The sequence below is a fragment of the Arvicola amphibius genome, chromosome 5, assembly GCF_903992535.2.
Source record: "Arvicola amphibius chromosome 5, mArvAmp1.2, whole genome shotgun sequence".
Classification (NCBI taxonomy): domain Eukaryota; kingdom Metazoa; phylum Chordata; class Mammalia; order Rodentia; family Cricetidae; genus Arvicola; species Arvicola amphibius.
Window position 1 is genome coordinate 43,745,831 of NC_052051.1, and position 21,911 is coordinate 43,767,741.

Consider the following 21,911-nt stretch of genomic DNA (forward strand, 5'->3'; position numbering starts at 1 on the left):
TCACTGAATCCAGCTGGTCCCCAGGACCCAACCTAAACTCAGATGTTGTGTCCTTCCTGGGGGCCACCATGGTCTTGTCTCCCCTTGACAGAACTGTTTACTCCTTCTGTCTACCCGCCCTGCACACTGAGAGCAGGGAACTGTTTGCTTTGCACAGCTAGACACTCGGCCAATGCTCGTGGAGTGTGAAAACCTGCAAGGGCGCAGGAAGGGGCCTTTTGGGATATTTGCTAGATGAGAGTAACTGCCACTTCAGAAGGAAAGAAAAGCTTCTAAAACAGTCTGCCCGCCTTATTGTTTTCTTCCTGTACACTATATACTCAGTTTTTGTAGTCAGATTTTGATGGGTTTTTGAAAAAAAAAAACACAAGTTTTTAGAACTTAGACCCCACTGTGTGCTTAGGGTGCCCCTGTTGAGCACACAGATGGGCTATGAGTCTCACTCTGGCTGTGGAAACCTTTTGTTCATTTCTCATAGTTGCTGGAACAAATCACCCAAATTCAGGGCCTTAAAACAACACAGTTTTATTGTCTGACAGTTCTGCGGTCAGAGGTCTGGCTCAGTTCCCTTGGAGTCCAATTCAAGGTATGATCAGGGCAGGCCCCTTCTGGTTCCACAAGCACAGTGAATTCTGTTTAATGACAGACATGCTAAAGTCTGTCAGGGAAGATGCCTGGTGCCTGTAGTGTCAGGGGGTGGTAACTGGCAGGAAGGCAGAGCAGGCGCCTGCCAGAGTAAGTACGGTAGAGTGGTGGGGATGGGCTAGCACTGGCTAAACACGTTTCGCTGTAGTCTAAGCTTGTCTGGAATTTGCTATGTAGCCTGGGATGGCCTCAAACTTGTGACCCTTCTGCTTCAGCCTCCCAAGTGCTGGGACTGCAGACATGTGCCACCATTCTCAGTGTTAGACACCTTTGTGATCATCATGGCTGGGGCAGTGCTACTGGTTTTGAGCAGGAAGAGGCCAGGGAGGCTGGCAAGCATCATCTAATGCGGAGGGCAGACCCATGACAGAGCACAGTCCAGCTGCACATGTTAGCAGATGAAGGCTAGACCCAAAACAGCACAGTCTGGCTGTACCTGTCAGTGGGTGAAGGCTAGACCCACAACAGAGCACAGTCTGGCTGCACATGTTAGCAGGTGAAGACTAGACCCACAACAGCACAGTCTAGCTGCACATGTCAGTGGGTAAAGGCTAGACCCACAGTTACACATGTCAGTGGATGAAGACTGGTCTATCGTCTATCATGGACCAGATTTGAATATGTGGTTTCGTATGCTTGGGCTGTGCAGACCTGCATATATTTCTGTGAGATGAAACAAATGAGACCGGGTTTCCTAATCCATTACTTGTTTTCCTAAGCAATGAATCACCTTTGACTCTGCACTCCAGGGGCACTCACAGAGCTAGGCTGCACTGCTGGGCATGGCTTATTTGGACATTTCAGGTGGTTCCCTGCCCTCGGTTGACTTCAGTAGACTTTGGGAGGTGTCTGCCGGATGAGACTCTGGTCCGTGGGGCAGATGTCCTTTAGAGAGAAGACTCCTTGGCCATCCTTGGACCAATTTTGTTTTCCGTATTTTCCTTGGCTGGGGGCAGAAGTCCTGCTCTATCCTGTGGTGTTTTTTCTAGGGTGTGAGGGTACAGGGGCAGTATGGCATCTCATCAGCTCTGCTTACTCTGGGCTGCTCCGGCTGTGGATCTGGGCGAAGAGGAGCCATTCCAGCTGATTTTGTCTCCTTTTGTCTCCTGCTGGATCTGCCAAGGTCATAGCCTGGCTCTCAACTCTGGCTTCTCCTTTCAATTACAGGCCTCTCCTTCTGATGAGACGAGAAGGGAAGGATGGAGTACACGCACCAAACTGCCCTGGTCCCGTGCGGACAAGATAAATACATGTCCAAGTAAGATGTCTCATGGTATTGCTCAGCTAGTGCCGGGGCTCTGTGGGTAGACGGAAGCCACCGGGAGAGGAGTTTCATCTGTGTGAGCAGATAAGCAGCCAAACGTGGACTAGTGAGCGCAGCGGGATAGATAACCATCAGCTGTAGATGAAAACAGGCCTCCAGCGAACCAGTGAACCCAGCCTGACCAGTAAAGGGCTAATAGGACCCAGCACCTTTGGGAACTTAAACAAGGCTTCCAGAGAGAGGGATTGGCTGATGGTTGGTTGCTTGCTAGGCTCCGAGTGTGTGTACCCCCAAATTCCCTGTGAAGTCTGAAGCCTGTGGTGATGGAGTGGGGTGTGGGCTTCTGTCGGAGTGGAAACCTCACCTGTGGAGTGAATGGACTTAGAAAAGCCGGGGGGGGGGGGGATTGGCGCATCCTTCTGCCATGGGAGGAAGCAGGGAGGAGACGTGAAGGACCGGCCCTTGCTGAATGCTAAATCAGCTGTCACCTCATCTTGACTTCCTCAGCCTCAACTGAGAGATGAAATCCTATTGTTTTGAGGCTCCCCAATCTCTAGTATTTTGTCACAGCTGCCATAAATGAACACAAAAGCGGCTCATTGCCCCTGCTGTGGTGTTGCCTGGGGAAAGACAAGGCTGCAGTAGTGAGCCATGGCTTTGACTAACATAGGCATGAGGCAGGGTCCGTGGGGCTTGGTGACACACACCTTGAATCCCAGCAATTTGGGAGGCTAAGACAGAAGGATTGCTGGTTCAAAGCTAGCCTGGGCTGTGCTGAGTTCAAAGGCAGTTGGGGTAACTTAGTAAAATCCTTTCTCAAAATTAAAAAGAGAAAGGAGCTGGGCATGTAGCTTTTGCTACACGTGCCTAACAACCCCAAGCCCAGTTCGTTCCATACTATGAGGGAGGAAAAAAGGAGAAGGGTCTGGTCCATGGCTTCCTGTACGTTAACGTCTGTGGAACAGGCTTTGTTGATAAAACACCAGAGGTTGAGTAGACACTGATTCCAATCCCCTTGAGATCAAACCCAGGGCCTCAGGTATGAAAGGGGCACACTAAGCTGCACCTCTAGCCTGTCCCACTGCAAGTCTGGCCATATGTCTTCGTGCCCAGCACAGGTATTTTACCTCTTGGATGCTCCCCACCTTTAAAAATTATTTAGCTTATCAGACACTAAATTGTTGTAGATACTACACTTGGCCATGTAGAGCTGCCTGCTATATGAGATCCAGAACATTCTCGAATCTTCACCAAAGGGTTTCCGTGGAGACTTCTAGTGAGTAGGAATTTTGAATAGCACAGCGAGCCTTTGGTTGGGGTTTTGTGGGGTCACATTTTTCTTTAACTCAGTCTGGCTTACGTGGAATGACTTCTTCACTGAGGTTTAACTTGTCTTGAGTCTCAAGGACTCTCCAGTGGGTTTGACTTCCGCTGGGGTCCACAATCTCTATTGGGATCTAAAATCTTCCTACTGGCCTGCTGGGTTTAGAAGGGCTGAACTCCGTCACCTCTTCCCTGAGAAGCAGGTGGCACACAAGGTAGGCACGTGTATCCAGAGTAGAAGATTGCCAGGATCCTGAAGGTTCCTCAGGCCCATGTCTGTTTACGACTCTCCAAGGGTCTGGCTTCTTCCACTTAACGTGAGACACAGGAGCTTCATCTGTGTAGTATGTGGTACTTTCATGTATTTATTGCTGTGTTGCTCCATTGCGTGACGATTACTTCCTTTATTTATCTGTTCTGTTGATGGGAATTTGCTAAACATAGCAGGGTTTTGTCAATGAACCCCAGTGTCAGGGACAAGCACATCCTCACCCCTTGCAAACCTCATGGCCTGCAGTGGGATGATCCGTGGAAGGATGGAGAATGGAACTCAGGACGGTGCCATCTTTGTGGGCACTGGGTCAAGCCCTCCAGAGACTGAGCCCGTGGTTTACTTTCCTTACACATTTAAACATAGTAGAACTTGTGACCTGTGATCTTCACAATAAGAATGGATTCTATTGGCTGATAAACAGAGCTCAGGGTAGGGCCTGGAGAAAATTCTGTGATAAGCATCAGGATAGGTTCTATTGGTGGAGGATGCCAAGTACATGGGTCCTCTGTCACAGGGATGAGCTCTATTCACTGCAGGATCGTGGTATAAACAATGCTCAGGATATTGGGGGATTCAGGTGGAGACAATAGAAGAGCAAAGAATCACCAGGTTATTGCCCACTTTTCACTCTGGTGTTCCGGTGACTAAGCATCATTCATTTCCTTCCATTGAAGAAAACAGACTCTTGTGATCCACAGTCTTGGTTTCCCTAGTGCTTTAAGCTGAGCCTCCTACAGTCTAAGTCAACTTCCTAAAAGGCTGAAAGTCTCAGAGCTTTGTGAATGCCAATAGCAGTCACCCTGTCCCCACTCACAGCAAGCCGTAGAGAAGGAAGGTACAAGAAGCAGAACTCTTGCTGGCATGGATAGGGCATTTGTCTCTGAGTCTGCGACTCATACCTGCTAGCCTGTGGGTTGGGGCAGAATGCTGGAGATGCCAGTCTTTGTCTACAGGCTGCCACGATGTTCCAAGCTGCTTCCTAATGTTTATCTTGACCTTGGTCATGGGGAAAGGTGCCGATGGGGTGGTTGGTGCAGAACTCTCCATGCATGTGGTGTGTACTTGGGTATGTTTGTGTGTGTGCACACCCATGTGTACAAAGACTCAAAGGACCACTGGGGCCAGTTGGGGGGTGAGCAGGAGAGGGAATGGCTGCACTGTGATGGCTTCAGCTGGTAATGTGATTCTCCCCAAGGAACGAACTTCTCCTCCATCTGAAGACCTACAACCTGTACTATGAAGGCCAGAACCTGCAGCTCCGACACCGAGAGGTAAGGTGTCCCTCCTGCCATGGCAAATGACCCCACCAGGACTTAGGATGCCAGTGGGTGTCCTTCTTTTACCTCATTTCATATCTGTCTCTATAGACAGTAAAGAAGCTGGTTTGAATGACTGTGCTCAATTGCACTTGGCTGACTAGAGCACATTTTCAAGTGATCGGTACCTGGTGATTTAGTTCACACAGAGAGAGAGCACAAGGCCACTTTCAGCTGCTAGGCAAGCTTTGGGGAACAGAATACAAGACGCAGTGGCTTTCCTGTCTCTTAAAGAACTTCACTTCGAGTCCTATTGTGGGTTAAATTCCACCCTGCTATTAGGCAAAATAAAGGCGCGATGCCAGTCCTGGCCAGCTGGAAACCATATAAACAGCCCTGCCCACACAAAGCCCTTCTCCCTAAGAACGCCAGCTGCCCTAAGGTTGTTGCATTCCTCTGCCATCTTGTTTTGTCTCTCCCTCCCCATGAGGACGATCCTCTGGCTCAGGTTGGTTGATCACCGAGCAGATGTGGGGAAGGTGTGCGGGGCCCCGCTCTGACACTCAAGAAAGCTTGGGTTCAGAAGGGAGAAAAGAAGCCTGACCCTCGTAGGGGGCTAACTGGCGGCTGGGCTGTGAGCATGGACCAAGAATGGCTGGCCTGCTTCTATCCTGGGATTACTTTGTGCAGCCGGGAATGCACAGCCTGGCAGATGACTTAAAAAAGAGTGAGGATTTATTCGCGCTCACATTTTCAGAGGGCGTGGTCTACACATGGTTTCATGTGCCCAGGTAGAACATGCTGGCAGTGGGAACATGTGGTAGGAGAATTTCTTCACCTCATAGCAGGTAGGGATTGGAGACGTACAGGAAGTTACTTCAGTGACCCACTGCCTTCAGTTAGACCTCCTTCCTAAGGTTCCCACCAGCAACAACCCAAACATTTAGACCATAGCCTGTGGGAACATCTTGTAATCAAAGCAGAAAGACTCCGTAGCTCCTCTCTGAGATCTCACAGCCTAAATAGGATTGGGGGGGGGGGGCTGCACTTAGGGAGCTTTTACATTGGACTTCTTGTTAGTCAACAACCTTTGAGTATAACTTTGGAATTCCTAGAGGATTTATTCACGTCCTGGGAAGTGTCGGGGTATGTTAGACTATGACAAGCACAGTGGAGTTTTGCTTTAAAAACTCATCAGATCAGCCTGGCAGCTGGTGGACACTTGACACCTTTTAAGGCAATGGTTCTGCTCCAGGAGCGTGTTCTGTAAGTACACTTGGGGAAGCGTTGAGTCCCCGTTACCCAAGTCAGGTTGGATTGCTAAACACAAGGGGAACAGCCGGCTCAGGGTTTTTGTTCTTGCTTCAATTAGTAAGGCCATTCTGTTATTTTAAGATCCTGACCCTCTCTTCCTCCCTCCTTCCATCTTTGTTTTCCCCCTCTCTATTCCTTCCCTGTCTTGTTTTTAGTTAGGTGCTCATTCTGTAGTTCATACTGACCTGGAACTGATGGCAATCCTCCTGCCTCAGCTTCCTCAGTACTGGTACCAGAGGTATGAGCTATGACACCTGGTAGCCACTGTATTCTGATTTCCTTAAAGTCATTATGTTAAAGACAAGAAAAGGGTTTGATGAATTGCATGTGTGTATCTCAAGTTCAAAGACACAGGATTTTGGAAGCATGTTGCTGGGGAAATCTCCCACATGCTGCCTTCACCCAGCTCAGTCCCTTCACAGAAACTTTTGTGCTTCTGACCTTTGAGGTCAGCTACAGAGAGCTAGGGACTTCACAGCACACCACTCACATCCCATGGGTCCACGCTGGGCTCAGCACCCCGGTTGTTTCGTGGCAGGAGGAAGACGAGTTCATTGTGGAGGGGCTGCTGAACATCTCCTGGGGACTGCGCAGGCCCATTCGACTCCAGATGCAGGATGACCACGAACGTATCCGCCCGCCTCCATCCTCCTCCTCCTGGCACTCTGGCTGTAACCTGGGCGCGCAGGGGTGAGTGACGGAAGCTGAGGCTCCTGGTCCAGCTCCTAGAACCCCCACTGCTGCCTGCCATGGGTTTGGGACAGGGAGAAAGGAGCCTCTGACCTGACTCCACAGACAGAGTGAGGAGGAGGGGTTCTGAGTCAGGAAGGGGAAGCGCTGAGGACTCCATGAGAGCCCTGGACTCTCCAGGGTTCTTCTTAGTCTCACTGATCCAAGTTTGCAGGCTTCTGAGAGGGCGCCAACCCACACACATCCTCCCAGCTGGAATGGGCCTGCTCCAGGGACATCTAGGATTTGAACCTGCTGACCAAAGCGCTCTCAGTCTTGATGGAACCTAATAGAAGAACAGGAATGTTCAGTCTGAGCCAGCCAAGTGAGGTCAGCCAGGGGTCTCCTGTACACCTGGACCAGGTCATAGCACACAGGCAGTAGTCTAGGGGGTCCCCTATTGGTCCTCACTGCAAGGTCCGTGATCTCCCACCTCCGGTGGCCAAATGAGCAGCTGGTTGCCAGCACCAGGAAGATGTTTTGTTCTCTCTGGGACTTCAGTTTTAAGATCAAGTGACTAGCCTTGTTCCCCTTGAAACTTGCTGAGGTGGGTGGCGTTCGGGCCAGAGCCTGGGTGGAGTGGGGATGGCTGCTGGGCCAAAACCACAGTGACGTGCTTTCTGCTTTAAAGGGGAACTGAGCCTCCCCCTCTGCTGGCTGCCTGGAACATTGTTACATTCCACAGCCAAGTGTATCATTTTCCTTAGTTGAGAAATAGCTACAGAACAGCCAAACCCTCGAACCACCTTGGCTCTTCCCAAGAGAACCGAAGGAGGGAAGTTGTCACTCCGCCCACTGGGTATAGAGAAGCCTTCCCACTGGGTATAGAGAAGCCTTCGTGTGGTGCTTCAGTTCCCCTGAACTAGACCCTCGCTGCTCAGCCTTGACCTCTAGATTGTTACATTCTGTTCTTCTAGTGAGATGGCTTTACAAATCCCATTTCCCCAGGATGCCCTGAGTGGAGCTGCCCAGGGATCCTTCAGTCCGCGTTCTTGGTTTTTCTCCATTCCCCATGACAACAAGCTGGTTCTTGAAGCCTGTAAATATTTTAAGGACTTTCAGAAGTGTGTCCCAGAGAGAGGGGTGCTACCTGGGCCAAGCACCTGCCATGTTCTAAAGGGCACAGACTGAAACTTAGACAGCTCTGAGGAGAAATTCTTGCAGCTTCTCAATTGTACTTTTCTTCCCCTAACACTATCATCGTAGGAACACGGGCCTTAGGAAGCCCCCACTCTTCTCACCTTGGTCCTTGGTGTCAAACAGGACTCTCTCTTTAGACCAAACCCCTGTTGGGTTTGGATGTGTTTGTCTGAGCTGCCTCCTCTTCTCTTTGGGGCTCCCAGTTACCACAGTAAACCCAGATTTCAGCTCAGGTGACCTGTTGTGGTTCCTTCATCTTGCAGCCCTGAGAGCATTCATCACTTGTGAGCCATAGATGCCAGAGCCAATTTCTGAGATAGTCTTCCAATAGAAAGAAACCTAGCCTGGAATTCTGAGAAAATGAGTTCTAAACCCCCAACGCGTGCTTTGAGACTCCATACAGACCACACACACAGGCTTTGCTGGGCCTGAAGGATTGGGGGCTTATGCTGCTACAGAGGTGGGGCCGGACATCATTTTCCCGAGTTCCTTGCCCCCATCCAGCACTTAAAATTGGGTCCGGACCAGCCCTCTGGATACCCAGTACAGCCTGCCTGTCTCTTGCTTGCCTGATGTGTGCTAATGCCCTCCTGCATGGCATGCGACAAGTCTCCCATTGCAGGAAGGGGGCCATGAAATTGGGACATGTCCTCTCAGGGGCTAAACAGATCTGTCCTGTGTGTTTGCCACCTTCAGCACCACCCTGAAGCCCCTCACCATGCCCACCGTTCAGATTTCAGAAGTGGATGCGCCCGCTGACACCAGCGAGACCCCCAGCCCCACAGGTATGTGAGCTCTAGCTAGAGGCCATGTGGGTGACAACAGCTGTGTTTTAACCTGTGACTTTTTTGTATCAATATATAAAATCCACATGAATCAATATCTTTTTTAAAAAAAAGTTAAAAGGAAAGAATTTAAAATCTCTTTCCTCCTCCCCTTTAGTTTCCCTGCATCCTTCCTGATAGAACAAGCAAATGCATGCAAAAGGCCTGCTATCCCCTCCTGGAGTGGTTATGGCTCCTTCTCATCCTCTCTCTAGACAAGTGACAGCTTTTGTCAGTAGCCCCAGTCCCTCAGGCTCCTCACCAACAGCAGCCACCATTTGACTTCCTGTCTCGGTGACTGTGTCTGCTCTGAGCACCTCATGTGAGCTGACTCATGAAGTACACGTACTTTTGTGACTGGCTGGTTTCAACTCAGCGTCAGACCCTCAAGGTTCTCCCAGGCTGTGCCCTGAGGCAGCTTGTTTGCAGCATCTTGCAAGCCCTTGCGTCAGGCTTAGCCTGAGTCCGGTGCTGTCCTCAGCCCCGTTTTATGTATTAACTTACTTACTTACACCCTCACTATGATCCCACAAGCAGAGGCTCTTGTTACCCCTCCAGAAAACGGAGGCACAAGAGGCCAGGGAAACATGGCGGGGATAGAGCTGGGATCTGAGCCTGGGGGACCGGCACTGAGGCCCTGTGCTTGGAACCTGTGCGTTGTTAACTCCTCAGTAAGTTAAATGTCTCCTCTAGCAGGAAATCATTTCTATAAAACGTGATTCTGGGGGAAACAGTGGTGTCACAGTGTCAGCCTTGAAGGGAATTGGGCTCCAGCAAACAGTCCATCCCCCCTTTCTTCCCAGACTCCAGGGGCCTGAAGCCTGTGCAGGAGGACACCCCACAGTTGATGCGTACGCGCAGCGATGTTGGGGTGCGTCGCCGTGGCAATGTGAGGACATCCAGTGACCAGCGGCGAATCAGACGCCATCGCTTCTCTATCAATGGCCATTTCTACAACCACAAGGTAGAGGGAAAACCTCAGGGACATCACGGCTTCCTGGGCATCTGCCACTTCAGTGCTATGGCCATGTGATTCTAGGGAAGTGGGGTACCCAGGGAAGCCAGGCATTTTCAGTTCAGTCTCGGTTGTGAATGAGATGGGGGCTTTGCTGGCTTCTTGAGATACTCAGTACTTTGGGTGAGGAATAGTTCCCACTAGGTGTGGGAGATTTCAGAAGCAGGTTTAGCTTTAAGAACTGCATGAGCAGCCGGGCGGTGGTGGCGCACGCCTTTAATCCCAGCACTCGGGAGGCAGAGGCAGGCGGATCTCTGTGAGTTCGAGGCCAGCCTGGTCTACAAGAGCTAGTTCCAGGACAGGCTCTAAAAAAAAAAAAAAAAAAAGCTGCAGAGAAACCCTGTCTCGAAAAACCAAAAAAAAAAAAAAACAAAAAAACACCAAAAACTGCATGAGCACATCTCATGACCCCTCTCCTTGTCTTGGCATGTCAATCTGTGTAGTTAATTCCTACTCCCACCCCTGTCCTTCCCCAGCAACCAGCACCCTGTGCAAGCAACAATGATCCCCACTTCATAATAAGAGTACTAGAGACTCCGTAGAGAAAGTACAAGAGTTTATTTCATGGCTTTGTAAAGTCAGTGGCATGCTAGAGAAAAGGCAAGAAGGCTGGCAGGCCATTTGGTACAAAACAAGGGTTTTTATACTTCCCAATTGGCTGAGATCTTTAGAGTGGTACAGTCTTCACTGAGTCTAATATTATCCCCTCCCCAGGTTCCCCATCCTATTGGCTCAGGATGCAAACTTATTTAATTTCTATACTGGGACTTGAGTTTCCCTCCTTTTCTCATTCCATGGCTCAGTCACGTAGCAGGCAGGCCGCCTGTAGCTTTTCCACCACTAGGCTGAACTGAGAGTGTTCTGTCAATCAAGTCCAGGCGCCAGCTACAGAAGACAAGGGCTTGGCACCTGCCCATACCTGCTGCCTCTCTCTGGTTCTCTGTGGTTCTCTGACAAGCTGTCAATGCACTGCCTGAAAACGGACATGACGATTTACTCTCTTCTCTGCTGCGCTCTGACCCCCTGAGCTGATGGCTGTTTTTGAGCAAGCCTACAGGTGGCAGTTCAATTCAGGGACCCCAAGCTAGCTAATCCTCCCTTCCTTTCTGCTGCTTAAATCTCACCAGAAGCAAGTGCATGGTGGGAGGGTGGCCAGAGACTGCCTCACGCCCAAGTGTGTGGTGAGAGGCTGGTCTCTCAGAGGAAGGGTCTCTGAGGATGTTTTGCCTATCTGGTCTCATCTCTAACCCTGCTTTTTGGAGCTCAGACCTGAACTTGCCAGGGAAGCATAGACTGAGCTGGGCAAACCCTAAGGGCTACTTTGTCTACATCCACGGCTGATGCTGGCCAGAGTGCCTGGGGCTCTCCTCGACATGTTTTGAATACTGTCCCTGGGCCCCCTACTTGCTGACTCGGTCCTTGTCCCCACTCCTGCCCTAAACCAGACCCCTTTGTTGACAGACATCAGTTTTCACACCAGCTTATGGCTCTGTCACCAACGTCCGCATCAACAGCACCATGACTACCCCCCAGGTCCTGAAGCTGCTGCTCAACAAGTTTAAGGTAAGTTCTCTCCATTGGCTGTGAGCCTCAGCGCTGTCAGGGTGGGAGGTGGAGTGGGGGAGCCTGCCAAGTTTCCCCACTCTTCTACAACCTCAGATCCATGGCCTAGAGAATGGTGCCATCTACAGGGAGCGGATCCCCCGCCTCGATTAACATCAAGATAACTTCCGCAGACCAACAGACTCTAGACATCCCTTTCTGAGGCTCGTTTTCCAGTGATTCTAGATTGTGTCAGGATGGCAATTAAAACACCAAGGATTGCTTATTTACTTTTTTTTTTTTTTGAGATGAGACCTCATATACTGTTTTTTTGAGACAGGGTTTCTCTGTGTAACAGTCCTGGCTATCCTGGAACTCGCTCTGTAGACCAGACTGGCCTCAAACTCACTGAGATCCACCTGCCTCTGTCTCCTGAGTACTGGGATTAAAAGCGTGCACCACCACCTCCCGGCAAGACCTCATTACATTGCCCAGATTGGCCTCAAACACCTGGGCTCAAGAGATCCGAGGCCTTTAGCCTCCTGACTAGCTGGGGCTATGCGTATGAGCTTAGCTAGTATTCTTTTTATTTTCCCAATGATTTTATTTTTATCTATATGTTCAGTTCTTTCATGGGGCTAGGACTCAAATCCAAGTCCTCACACAGAGCAACAAACACCCTCAGCCCTTGCATTCATGCGTTTTTAATTTTTTGTTTGTTATTTGTGTATGCGTGTGCCGTGATGTATGTTCAGGTGCATGTGCCACGGTGCATTTGCGGAAGTCAGGTGACAACTCTGTGGAGTTGATTCCCTCCCTCCACGTCTGTGTGGCCCTAGGGATCTAGCTCAGGTTGTCAGGCTTGTGTAGCGAGCACCCTTGCCCACTTCACTTCTGACTGACTAGAGGATTCCTATTTTTCCTGGAAGCCAGTAAAACCTAGGACGCAAGGCTCTGAGTTTGGGTTCCTGTGACCACCTGCCAGACAGCTGAGTCAAGTTGCCTTAACCTGTCTGTGCTCTGGCTTTCTTATTTGTGGGAGGGTGGTGCTCACTCTCATGTTATGGGATGTCACAGTATGTGTGAACACATGTTAAGTGTATGGGCTTCCCATTCTGATATGTGTTAACTATTCCAGTCCAAAAGCTTGAAATCTAAAATGCACCAACCTCAGAAACTTAATGAGCAATGACATGACTCAGTTGTCGCCTACGGTCTCAGGTTTTTGTAGAAGGAAGCTAAGCTGGTAAAGTTCCTGCCAAAATCCGCAAACTGAAAACCTCTGAAATCTGAAACATGTCTTCTCCCGACATTGCGGGTGAAGGATGCTCTGCTGCTATTATCTAGTGTGATTGACAGTTTCCTGCCTGTTGCATGTCCTCCTGGGTTGTAAACAAAAGATTCTTACTTTGTAGAAGCCTAGGGGGGCTTCAAAGAATGGAGGGAGGAGAGGGAATGGCTCAAGGCTGGGATGTTCCACTCTTTTTTTTCCCCTCTTGATTCAGATTGAGAACTCAGCAGAGGAGTTTGCCCTGTACGTGGTCCATACCAGTGGTGGTGAGTCTGAGGGGCCCAGTACACTTCAGATCCTTCAATTAACTCAAAATAGCAAGTTCAAAGCAAAACCCTCTCTTCCTTTGTTGATGTTTCCTAAAATTCTAAATGTTGTTTGTCCCCAAGCCTGGTAAGCTTGCGGGACAGGTGCCCCAGGGAATGCTGTGTGGGCTGTAATACTAGGTCCTCAAACTTAACTGCCTATTAGAAATGAACTGGATTTTCTCTGGAGGCAGATGCCCAGTTGCCCAGTTCCTTCTGAGTGGCATCTTCCAGAGGGTCTGAGACGTGTGTGTGTGTGTGTGTGTGTGTGTGTGTGGCGGGGGGCTACTTTTAACAATACATATGTTGAGTAGTTCATCCCAACACAGTCTGTCTTGTGTGGCTGCATTTCCTAAGTTGCCAGTCCCATTTGGACTTCCTGAGTCGGCCACCATTCCTGGTGAGAAAGCTCTTGGGCTTAGCTCAGGGTGCCTTGATTCTATCACTTTCAGAGAAGCAGAAGCTGAAGAACTCTGACTACCCCCTGATCGCCCGCATCCTCCAGGGCCCCTGTGAACAGGTCTCCAAGGTCTTCCTGATGGAGAAGGACCAGGTGGAGGAGGTCACCTATGATGTGAGTCCCTTTTGCATGGTGGTCGGTCCTCAGGTGTCTGGGGTGGTGGGAGAGGAGACTTACTGGGTTACAGTGTGACTTTTTGACCAGAGCTTTGTCCCTATGGTTGTCATGCATTAATATCAGGTTCTTTTGACAGAAGTTGAGGGTAGGCAGTTGTGGGGATTGTTAGAGGAATGAATTTCTTTAGACTCCTGAAGGGCGCTGGGACCCTGAGGACTTTGGAAGCATGCTCCCAACACTGAGAACTCAGCAGGGAATTTTTTTCATGGGTGTTATTTAGTACAGTAACAAGCACCCCCAATCCAAGTATCTTATGACATTCACTTTTCCTCATGATTCTGCTAGCTGATAGCAGCAGCCCTGTGCTTGGCTCGGGTGAGTTTATATCTTATTCAGACCCAGCTGAAGGGCAGCAGCTTCCTGGGCTCTCTTTCCCAGGGCAGCTGGTTGGAGCATGAGAAACCAGTACAGGTGCTATGGAGATGGCTCAGTGGGTAAAGAGCTGTACATATGTGAGGACCTGAGTTCGAATCCCCAGGACCCACATATATCTAGGTGTGGCAGCATGTGCCAACGATTTCAGTGCTCTAGAGTGAGATGGAGGGTGGAGGCAGGAGGCTCCTTGGGGTTTCCTCCCCTCCTTGGCCACTCTGATAAGGTTTCCCTCTGACCCACACACCGTGGTATATGCAAGCCTTTTCTTGAACATGTTACACACAAATAATCAATCTGTAAACAATTTTTAAAAGAAGAAACTAGTCCAAACCATGGAGGCTCGTTTTAAGCCTCCACTCATTTAGAATGTGTCAAGTCTGTAGAAATTCCAGTGGCTACTGCAAGCGACCTAGGCAGGCTCGGCATTTGTAGGGGAGAACTAAATACCCGGAGGAAAGTTGAGAGAGTAGGTCAGGGTTCTGGTTTTGTTTGTTTCTTTTGTCTCTTTCTTTTTCTTTCTTTTTTTCCCTCTTTTCTTTTTTGAGGAGGCTGAATTTCTCTGTGTAATAGTCCTGGCTGTCCTGGAACTTACTTTGTAGTTCAGGCTGACTTGAACTCACAGAGATCCTCCTGCTTCTGCCTCCTGAGTGTTGGGATTAAAGGCATGCACCACTACTGTGGGAAACAGTTTTTATATTGGTGGCCAAATTCGGGTAATCTAGTAGTTGAGCCACTACTGCTCAGCTGTTTTTTGTTTTTTTTTTTTGTTTGTTTGTTTGTTTGTTTTTTTGGTTTTTCGAGACAGAGTTTCTCTGTGGCTTTGGAGCCTGTCCTGGAACTAGCTCTTGTAGACCAGGCTGGCTTCGAACTCACAGAGATCCGTCTGCCTCTGCCTCCCGAGTGCTGGGATTAAAGGCGTGCGCCACCATCGCCCGGCTTTTGTTTTGTCTTGTTTTGTTTGTTTGTTTTGGCTGGGGAGGGAAAGCCCTGTCTTAACTCTCTGGATCAGGTCAGTCTCTTCCCTAAAGCAAGTGCCTATTTGGCTACCCAGAGACTGGAGACAGGAGTCTGGGCTGTGATGACTCCTCATATCCCATCTGGGGAGAGCACAGCAGTTTATTAAGGTCTTCTTTGGTCTTTGATTTGTTGCAGTTCTGGGAATGGAGCTTAGAGCCCACCTCCACCTTCCTAGCCCTAGGAGGGAACTAGAGCCCACCCCCACACTTCCAACAAACCCCCAGACCTGCTCCTTTTCTGAATCACTGCATGAGAGGGAAGTCCTTTTCTGTGTGAAGTCCCTGGAGTTGGGGTTCACGCTAGTTAAATGAGAACTGAGAAATCACAAGATGGAATCCTATAAACACAGGCTTCTTCATGCAGACTAGACTAGCCTGGGGTAGAATGAGGAAATCCTGGGCTAGTGGGGAATTAGATTTCTGATGGCTTTGTGCCTTGAGGGAGCCATGGCAAAAATATTTTGTAACAATGGGATTTATTTTCTCCCCATCCCCAGGTGGCCCAGTACATCAAGTTTGAGATGCCAGTCCTTAAAAGCTTCATCCAGAAACTCCAGGAGGAAGAAGACCGGGAGGTGGAGAAGCTGATGCGCAAGTGAGCATGGTGTCTGGGTCAGGCTGGGTTTCAGGGCCCCTCTGTTCAGCTGCCCTGGGGAGACTGGTGCCAGAGGGCTGTCCGCAGGTAGACCCAGCTCTCAGACAGGGACATGAGGATTGGGTCAGGCTGGGTTTCAGGGCCCCAATTGTTCTGCTGTAGGCCAAGGCTGCTCGTTTGTTCTCGGCTGCCCAGACCTGAAATAATCACACAGAAACTGTATTAATTGCAGTACTGTTGGGTTAATAGCTTAAGTGTATTGCTAGCTAGCTCTTACATCTTAAATTAACCCATTTCTTTTTTTTTAAAACATTTACTTTGATTTAATTACAGAGCACTTTCCTTTTTCATTCATTCATTCATTCATTTAGTATACAATGTTCCTCCTGCATGTACACCTCCAGGCCAGAAGAGGGCACCAGATCTCTTCACAGATGGTTATGAGCCATCATGTGGTTGCTGGGAATTGAACTCAGGACCTCTAGAAGAGCAGCCAGTGCGCTTAACCTCTGAGCCATCTCTCCAGCCCAAATTAACCCATTTCTATTATTTTATATTTTACCATGAGGCTCGTGGCCTACCGGTAAGGTTCTGGCTGGCAGCTCACATTTTTCTCCTTTGGCAGCTACATGGCATCTCTGTGACTGCCTACTCTCCCTCTACATCTCTGTTTGGATTTCCTGCCTGGCTTTACTCTGTTAAGTCATTGAGCCCAAGCAGCTTCTTTATTAATCAATGGCAATAAAACATATCCATAGCATACATCATTCTGCTGCCTTGTGGGGACAGGTGCCAGAGGGCTGCCCACTGGCAGACCCAGATCTCAGCCAGGGACATGAGGAGTGGCATTCTGTTTCCCGCTTCTTGTGTCAGCAGCTTACTTGGATATGAGATAGCTAAATATCTTTTCCTTTCCTTTTATGAAAGAACTCTGGGAAAGAATGTGCCGGCCTCAAATCTCGTTGGAATCTGGCTTTGGAAATAGGGAGGTTCCTCTCTCCTGGGTCTTAATCTATCGTCTGTTTCTGTAACCAAACACTCAGGGCTGTGCTATTTAAAAAGAAGCAAGATTCATTTAGCTCACACTTCTGGGGGTCTAAGAACATGCACAGCCCACATCTGCTTGGCTTTGGTGAGGGCCTTATGGCACACGGCGTGGCAGTGATGACCACATATGAGACAGGAAGCTAGAGGGGGACTTGGGATGAGCTTTTTATAAGAACTTGTTACTTTAAGAACTAACTGAAGTCTTGTGAGACTATTTTGACTATTACCATGTGGAGATGAGGCTCCAAACACACGAACCTTCGGGAGGAAGCACGTTCAGACAATGGTATGGTACTGTCACAGCTGTGTGACGAAGCTCCTGGAAGGAAGTTGGTGTTCCCTCAGATGAGGCTTAGGGTCTGAGATTTTTGAGGGCAAAGTCTGGAGGTCATTTGAGGGTCAGCACAGGTCCTGGGGCATGTCGCGAAGGGGTGCAGGCAAAGAATGCTGAAACCCAGATGCCCTGGGGACCTTAGGAAGGAGGTCTGCATAGCAGAGGTGGCCGGAGCTGCCCACTCTAAAACCCTTCCTGTCCTTCCTCCTTTAGATGTTTTTCTTCTGGAAATTTCATTTGGGTTGAAGAGTTCAGCAAACTTCTTCTGGGAGGAATAGATGATTTCATTTTAGTCATAGAATAGACTGTCTTTGTGGATCTAATAGAAGGTTGTTAATCCGGTGTTGGAGGATAAAGCCACATATTTATTTCCTGTTTTCAGCCATTAGTATAACAACAACTGACATTTTATTGAACACGTACTGTGTCCTAGATTTTAACACAGCCTTTGCTATAGAGTACAAACTCCGAGCTTGAGGAGTGTGCCTCCTGGGCCCTGCACCGTGATGCCCCCTCCGGCAGTGTCACAGCTCAGGAACATCCTAGGGAAACTGAAGTCACCCACCAGCCACGAGGCTGTGTGGTTAGTAGTTAAGGGTTTCTTCTGTGTGAGCAGGAACTGGTCTAGGCAGACCCATACGGGGCTGTTATTTTAATAGGCTCCCCTAGAAAGTGAAATACTGGTGACTTTGTATGTTTCAGCCTTGATTAAGGTTCATGAGAGTGCTGTGCACAGGGCCTCTGGCAGAGTGAGCACTCAGTGGACCCTGGCTGTTGATACCTTCATGTTTCTGCTACCATTTGCCACACTTTTGTAGCCATAGTGAAAGAGCCTAATTCGGAGTTGACCTCTTTCCCTGTCGCCCTAGTATGGAAGGATGTGTGGAGTAGGGAGAGTAGCCAATGACGAGAGCTAAGGAGCAGGACAGTTGGCTTTGGTGTTGCCTGGGTGACAGGGGAGGCACAAGAGGCGTATTGTAGACTGCCATCTACTCCAGGCTGCTTTGGTCCCCAGGTACACGGTGCTTCGACTGATGATTCGGCAAAGGCTGGAGGAGATAGCAGAGACCCCCGAGACTATCTGAGCCACGGGAACAAGGGGAATCCAGACACTCCAGGGGCTGCCGCTGACCTGAAAAGACTCGTGGGAAGCTAGGCACCGGCCTTCCACACAAACCTCTGCAGCCCCCCAGAAGCCAGCACTGTTCCCTGGAGTAGGACACAGAAGAAATGTTCCCTATTTCTGGATCCCTGTCCTTTGTTTTATTCTCTAAGGAGGCCCCACAATGTGTGTGTTCACATACCCTAGTGTGTGTGTGTGTGTGTTCACATACCTGAGCGTGTGTGCTCACATACCTGGGTGTATGTGTGTGCACACTCACGTATGCGTACGTGTACTTCTTATGTCCATGTGCCTCCTTGATGTTTTCACATGCAATTAAATTCCAAGCATCCAGCACAGGTGCCACAAGGTGGCAGACACTGCTCCTGGGCAGGAGGAACATGGGAGGAGCTAAGGCTTCTGCCCCTTCCGGTGCCAACGGCAGTCACACATACCTGCCCTATTTGAAAGGAAAGAGGGATCTGCAGGCTCACCATTTGGAATGGCTGAAGGTTTGTAGCAGAGATTCTTCTCCCCATTTGCCAAGAAGGATGGGTGACTGAGAGATCCTTGGGAATTAGTGGTGACAGCCCCACGCCCTTGGGCTCACGCCTCAGTGAAATGGAGGCGTGAGGTCACTGCGGGGCAGATGCAATGTGCCCGCGAGTTTTTGCACTGCAGAGGTTAGTGTTGGAGATAGCACAGTGAATGTCCTGTCCTGTGTGGACACCTGGAGAGAGTGGACTCTGCCTCTGTTCTTGGCTTTGTGGAGGCTTCTCGGTGATTCTGCCCTCTCAGTTGCTGCTCGAGTTCTTGGTGTCCTCCTTGGCTTGAAGAAAAGTCTTCTGAAATGAAAGTAACTCCGGCCTGCTCACGCGCCCGGGGCTGGGTGTGTCAGAAGGTGCTCACCGGTAGGGCTGAAGGGACGGATAGAGGCCACCTGCTGAAATGACGGGCCTTCAAGTCCCAGCACACAGTCACATCAGCGGGAGTCGTCCCCACAGGGAGTTGGGGCTTTGCCTTTAAAGTGAACACATTATTCTTTCTGGCTCTGCACACTTGCAAGCTTCTTCACCTTCTACACGGAGATGGATTCCAAGAATGAAGACTTGTCCTGTTGTTGATTAAAGCAGGGGTCAAGGAAGCTCTTTGGGGAGTCCTGTGAAGTGTGGGCAGAGGGGACGGTGCTCACTTAGCCTCTGAGCAGCCGTGCTGCTGATATTTAGAATCAGCCTCATTGGTAGAATGGACAGGAATGGCCCTGTACCCCCTCTGCTAGGGAAACTGTCGTGCAGCTGGCCACCGTGTGGCTTGCACCATTTGAGGTGGGACAGATAGATGATAGGAGCTTGGTGCTGGTCTGTGAAACGCAACCAGGCAAGATGAGCAGCCCGTAAGTCGGGCATCTCTGAGCCATTTTGCTGGATATCACTTAGTAACCTGGCTCCTCTGCCTGGACAGCACCGAACATCCCACGGGCAGTGTGATGGAAACCCAGAGGACCGTAGTGCCACTCCTGTCTCCAGGGGACATCAGCAAAGCACAAAACTACAAGCAGGGGATGCCGCTGCCCTTGTAATCATAAACCGGTGGACTTCAGTAAAACCCAGAATTCAGCAGGGAGCTGGGGGTCCCTTATGACAGCTGAAGAGCAGCTCTGTGGGTGCAAGTATTTGAGAAAATGATTTGGATAATTTCTCCCCCACCTATTTTTATCTTGAATGTTCAGAGCCTATATTGCCCCATAATTCTCCTTTGGGACTTGGGGACCTTCCACAGAGCACTGACTCTCACTGCAAAGGGATTTCTGGTTTGTGAAGGTTCTTTGTGATCCTGTTAATATGTGACTGCTGCAGAGTGTCGGGTTGCCAGGCTCTCCAAGAAGGTGTTGCCAAGGTGTTGACGTTTAAAATGTGGGGTTCAGAAAGAGAGTTGGGGTGCATATCCACTAATCCATCCTGGTCCATCCCCTAGAATCATTTCCCACATCTGAATAACCGATGGGGAATTTTAGGAAGTTGGCTAGGGGTGTGACTCGGTGGTAGAGCACTTCGTGTGTGAGAGGCCAACTTCAATCTCTAGTACCATGAAAAAAGAAAGCTAGCATTTGGGTGTGGTCCCCGTAGCAGAGGAACTGCTTAGTGTGGCAGAGCCTGGTGTCAGACTCCAGAGCCAGCCCCACCCCGTAAACTTTGGGAACCTTTAAGATAGCTGCAGCTAAACGGACCTCTACTGTGGCAACTGGATTTTCTCACCGGTGTCACTTGGCCTCGCGGCTTTGAACTTCAAGACTGATTCGTGTAGGTTTATGTAATTGTGTGCAATGAACCTGAAATCCTGAGGAACAAAAGACCAACGCTTGGCTGGTGCAGGGGTGGGGGTGGGTGGCTAATCCAACGTGTGAGAAGCGGTTTGGCTGCTTCTGAACTCCTTTTCTCCTGAAAAGGCTTATGTTCCAAGGTGATCAATGCACCAGGCACCGTCAGGCGGGGCGGTGAACTCCAGCCCAGGCTCACATTCTAGTGATCCCATCAGTGGGGAGGGGATGGTTTAAAGCAGGGGGGGGTGTTAGTTGGAAAGGGGCCCAAAGCCCAAACACCAGCCTGCCTGTGCTTCTGGTGAGGAGCACACAGCTCACACTGGACAGACATCAGCTGAGGCTGAGGAGAGAGCCTCAAGAGCTGTACCATGGCCCAAGGCCAAGATGTTGGTCTGAGACAAGTTGAGGTTTGGGGGGAGAAACATTTGTACCCCTCTCCTTTGCTGACTATTTCTAGAAACTTCCAGATAAAGACATTTTATCATTTTATCTGTGGCATATGATGATCTTCCAAAATCTGTTGTCCATGCAAAAACATCTTGGCAAGGATCGTGTTTTGTGTGTTTATTTGGTGTCGGGGCTGAGGGTGTGGAAGATGAGGAAGTTGGCCAAATTTCAAGAACACTCAAGAAATACCAGCTCCTATAAAACCAAGTAACCAGTAAACCTCAAAACAAAACCCATATTTTATTTGAAGCTTTGTAACATGGAGAACTTGGGGATCAGGGATATGTTTCCAAGAAAGAAATATAGCCAGTGACCGAAGGAGTTTGAGTATCCCACAGCAGCAAGTCTGGGGTGAGGGAGGAGATGGGAGGCCGTCTCCCCCACTGCCTATGGTGAAGTTTTTACTTGGGTTGTTTTCTGTCCAGCCTGGTTCCTGCCAGATGAGAAATCATTGGTAAGAATAAGCTCACATTCATTCTTTCAGACTAACTGAAAGTGTTCACCGAGTCTTGGCGTACACCTCCTTTCCCTCCTATTCCCATTAAGCTGAACACAGAGGTTCCTGACTGTGAACTTTCAGAAAAACCTCCATCTCCAGGCTGCTGGCTTCTGGGGTTGCTCTTGGTGTCCTTCAGCTTCCCACTTAGTAGTGCGGAGTCTTTTCTCTTCTGTTAGAACCTGCCTATAAGGAATGGTACACGGCTCGTCTCAACCGTTCTGAACTAACAAACAGACATGCGTAGGCATCGTAACATGATCTGATGAGGTCTTGGTGGGGAACCGTGGGTTTGTAACCTTTTTTCAAAAAAAAAAATTTTTTTTAAATGCACCTGGCTTAGACCTTATTTAAATAAAGCAGTGTTAGAAGAAAGTCCCTGTGGATTTGGTCTGTGGGTCTTGGGCGGGGGAGAGGCATCTAGAGGTTGGTTGTAAGGTGGAGGGTGGGCGTTGGGTGGGGAGCTCTGCTTCTAGAGGTTGGTTGTAAGGTGAGGAAGGCACAGTTTAGCTCATAAGCCAATTTCCATCCCCTGGGGTTTATGGTTTGGATGTGCCCAGACTTAGTTGTGATGTTTTTAGTCCATTTGTTGTTGCTGTACCAAAATAGCAGAGGACAGG

At 49.5% G+C, this 21,911-nt stretch overlaps 1 protein-coding gene across 1 annotated transcript in view; it reads left to right on the top strand.

Annotated features, from left to right (window-relative positions):
* Positions 1-21,574, top strand: part of Rassf2 (Ras association domain family member 2) — a 37,893-nt gene extending 16,319 nt beyond the window's left edge. Inside the window, exons 2-11 of the mRNA XM_038330433.1 lie at positions 1,813-1,903; positions 4,702-4,777; positions 6,615-6,766; positions 8,642-8,730; positions 9,573-9,733; positions 11,246-11,347; positions 12,832-12,883; positions 13,375-13,496; positions 15,448-15,545; positions 17,942-21,574. Of these exons, the coding sequence (XP_038186361.1) occupies positions 1,845-1,903; positions 4,702-4,777; positions 6,615-6,766; positions 8,642-8,730; positions 9,573-9,733; positions 11,246-11,347; positions 12,832-12,883; positions 13,375-13,496; positions 15,448-15,545; positions 17,942-18,011 (981 nt within the window). The 5' untranslated portion in view covers positions 1,813-1,844 and the 3' untranslated portion in view covers positions 18,012-21,574. The remainder of the gene's footprint in view (positions 1-1,812; positions 1,904-4,701; positions 4,778-6,614; positions 6,767-8,641; positions 8,731-9,572; positions 9,734-11,245; positions 11,348-12,831; positions 12,884-13,374; positions 13,497-15,447; positions 15,546-17,941) is intronic.
* The last annotated feature ends 337 nt before the right edge of the window (positions 21,575-21,911 follow it).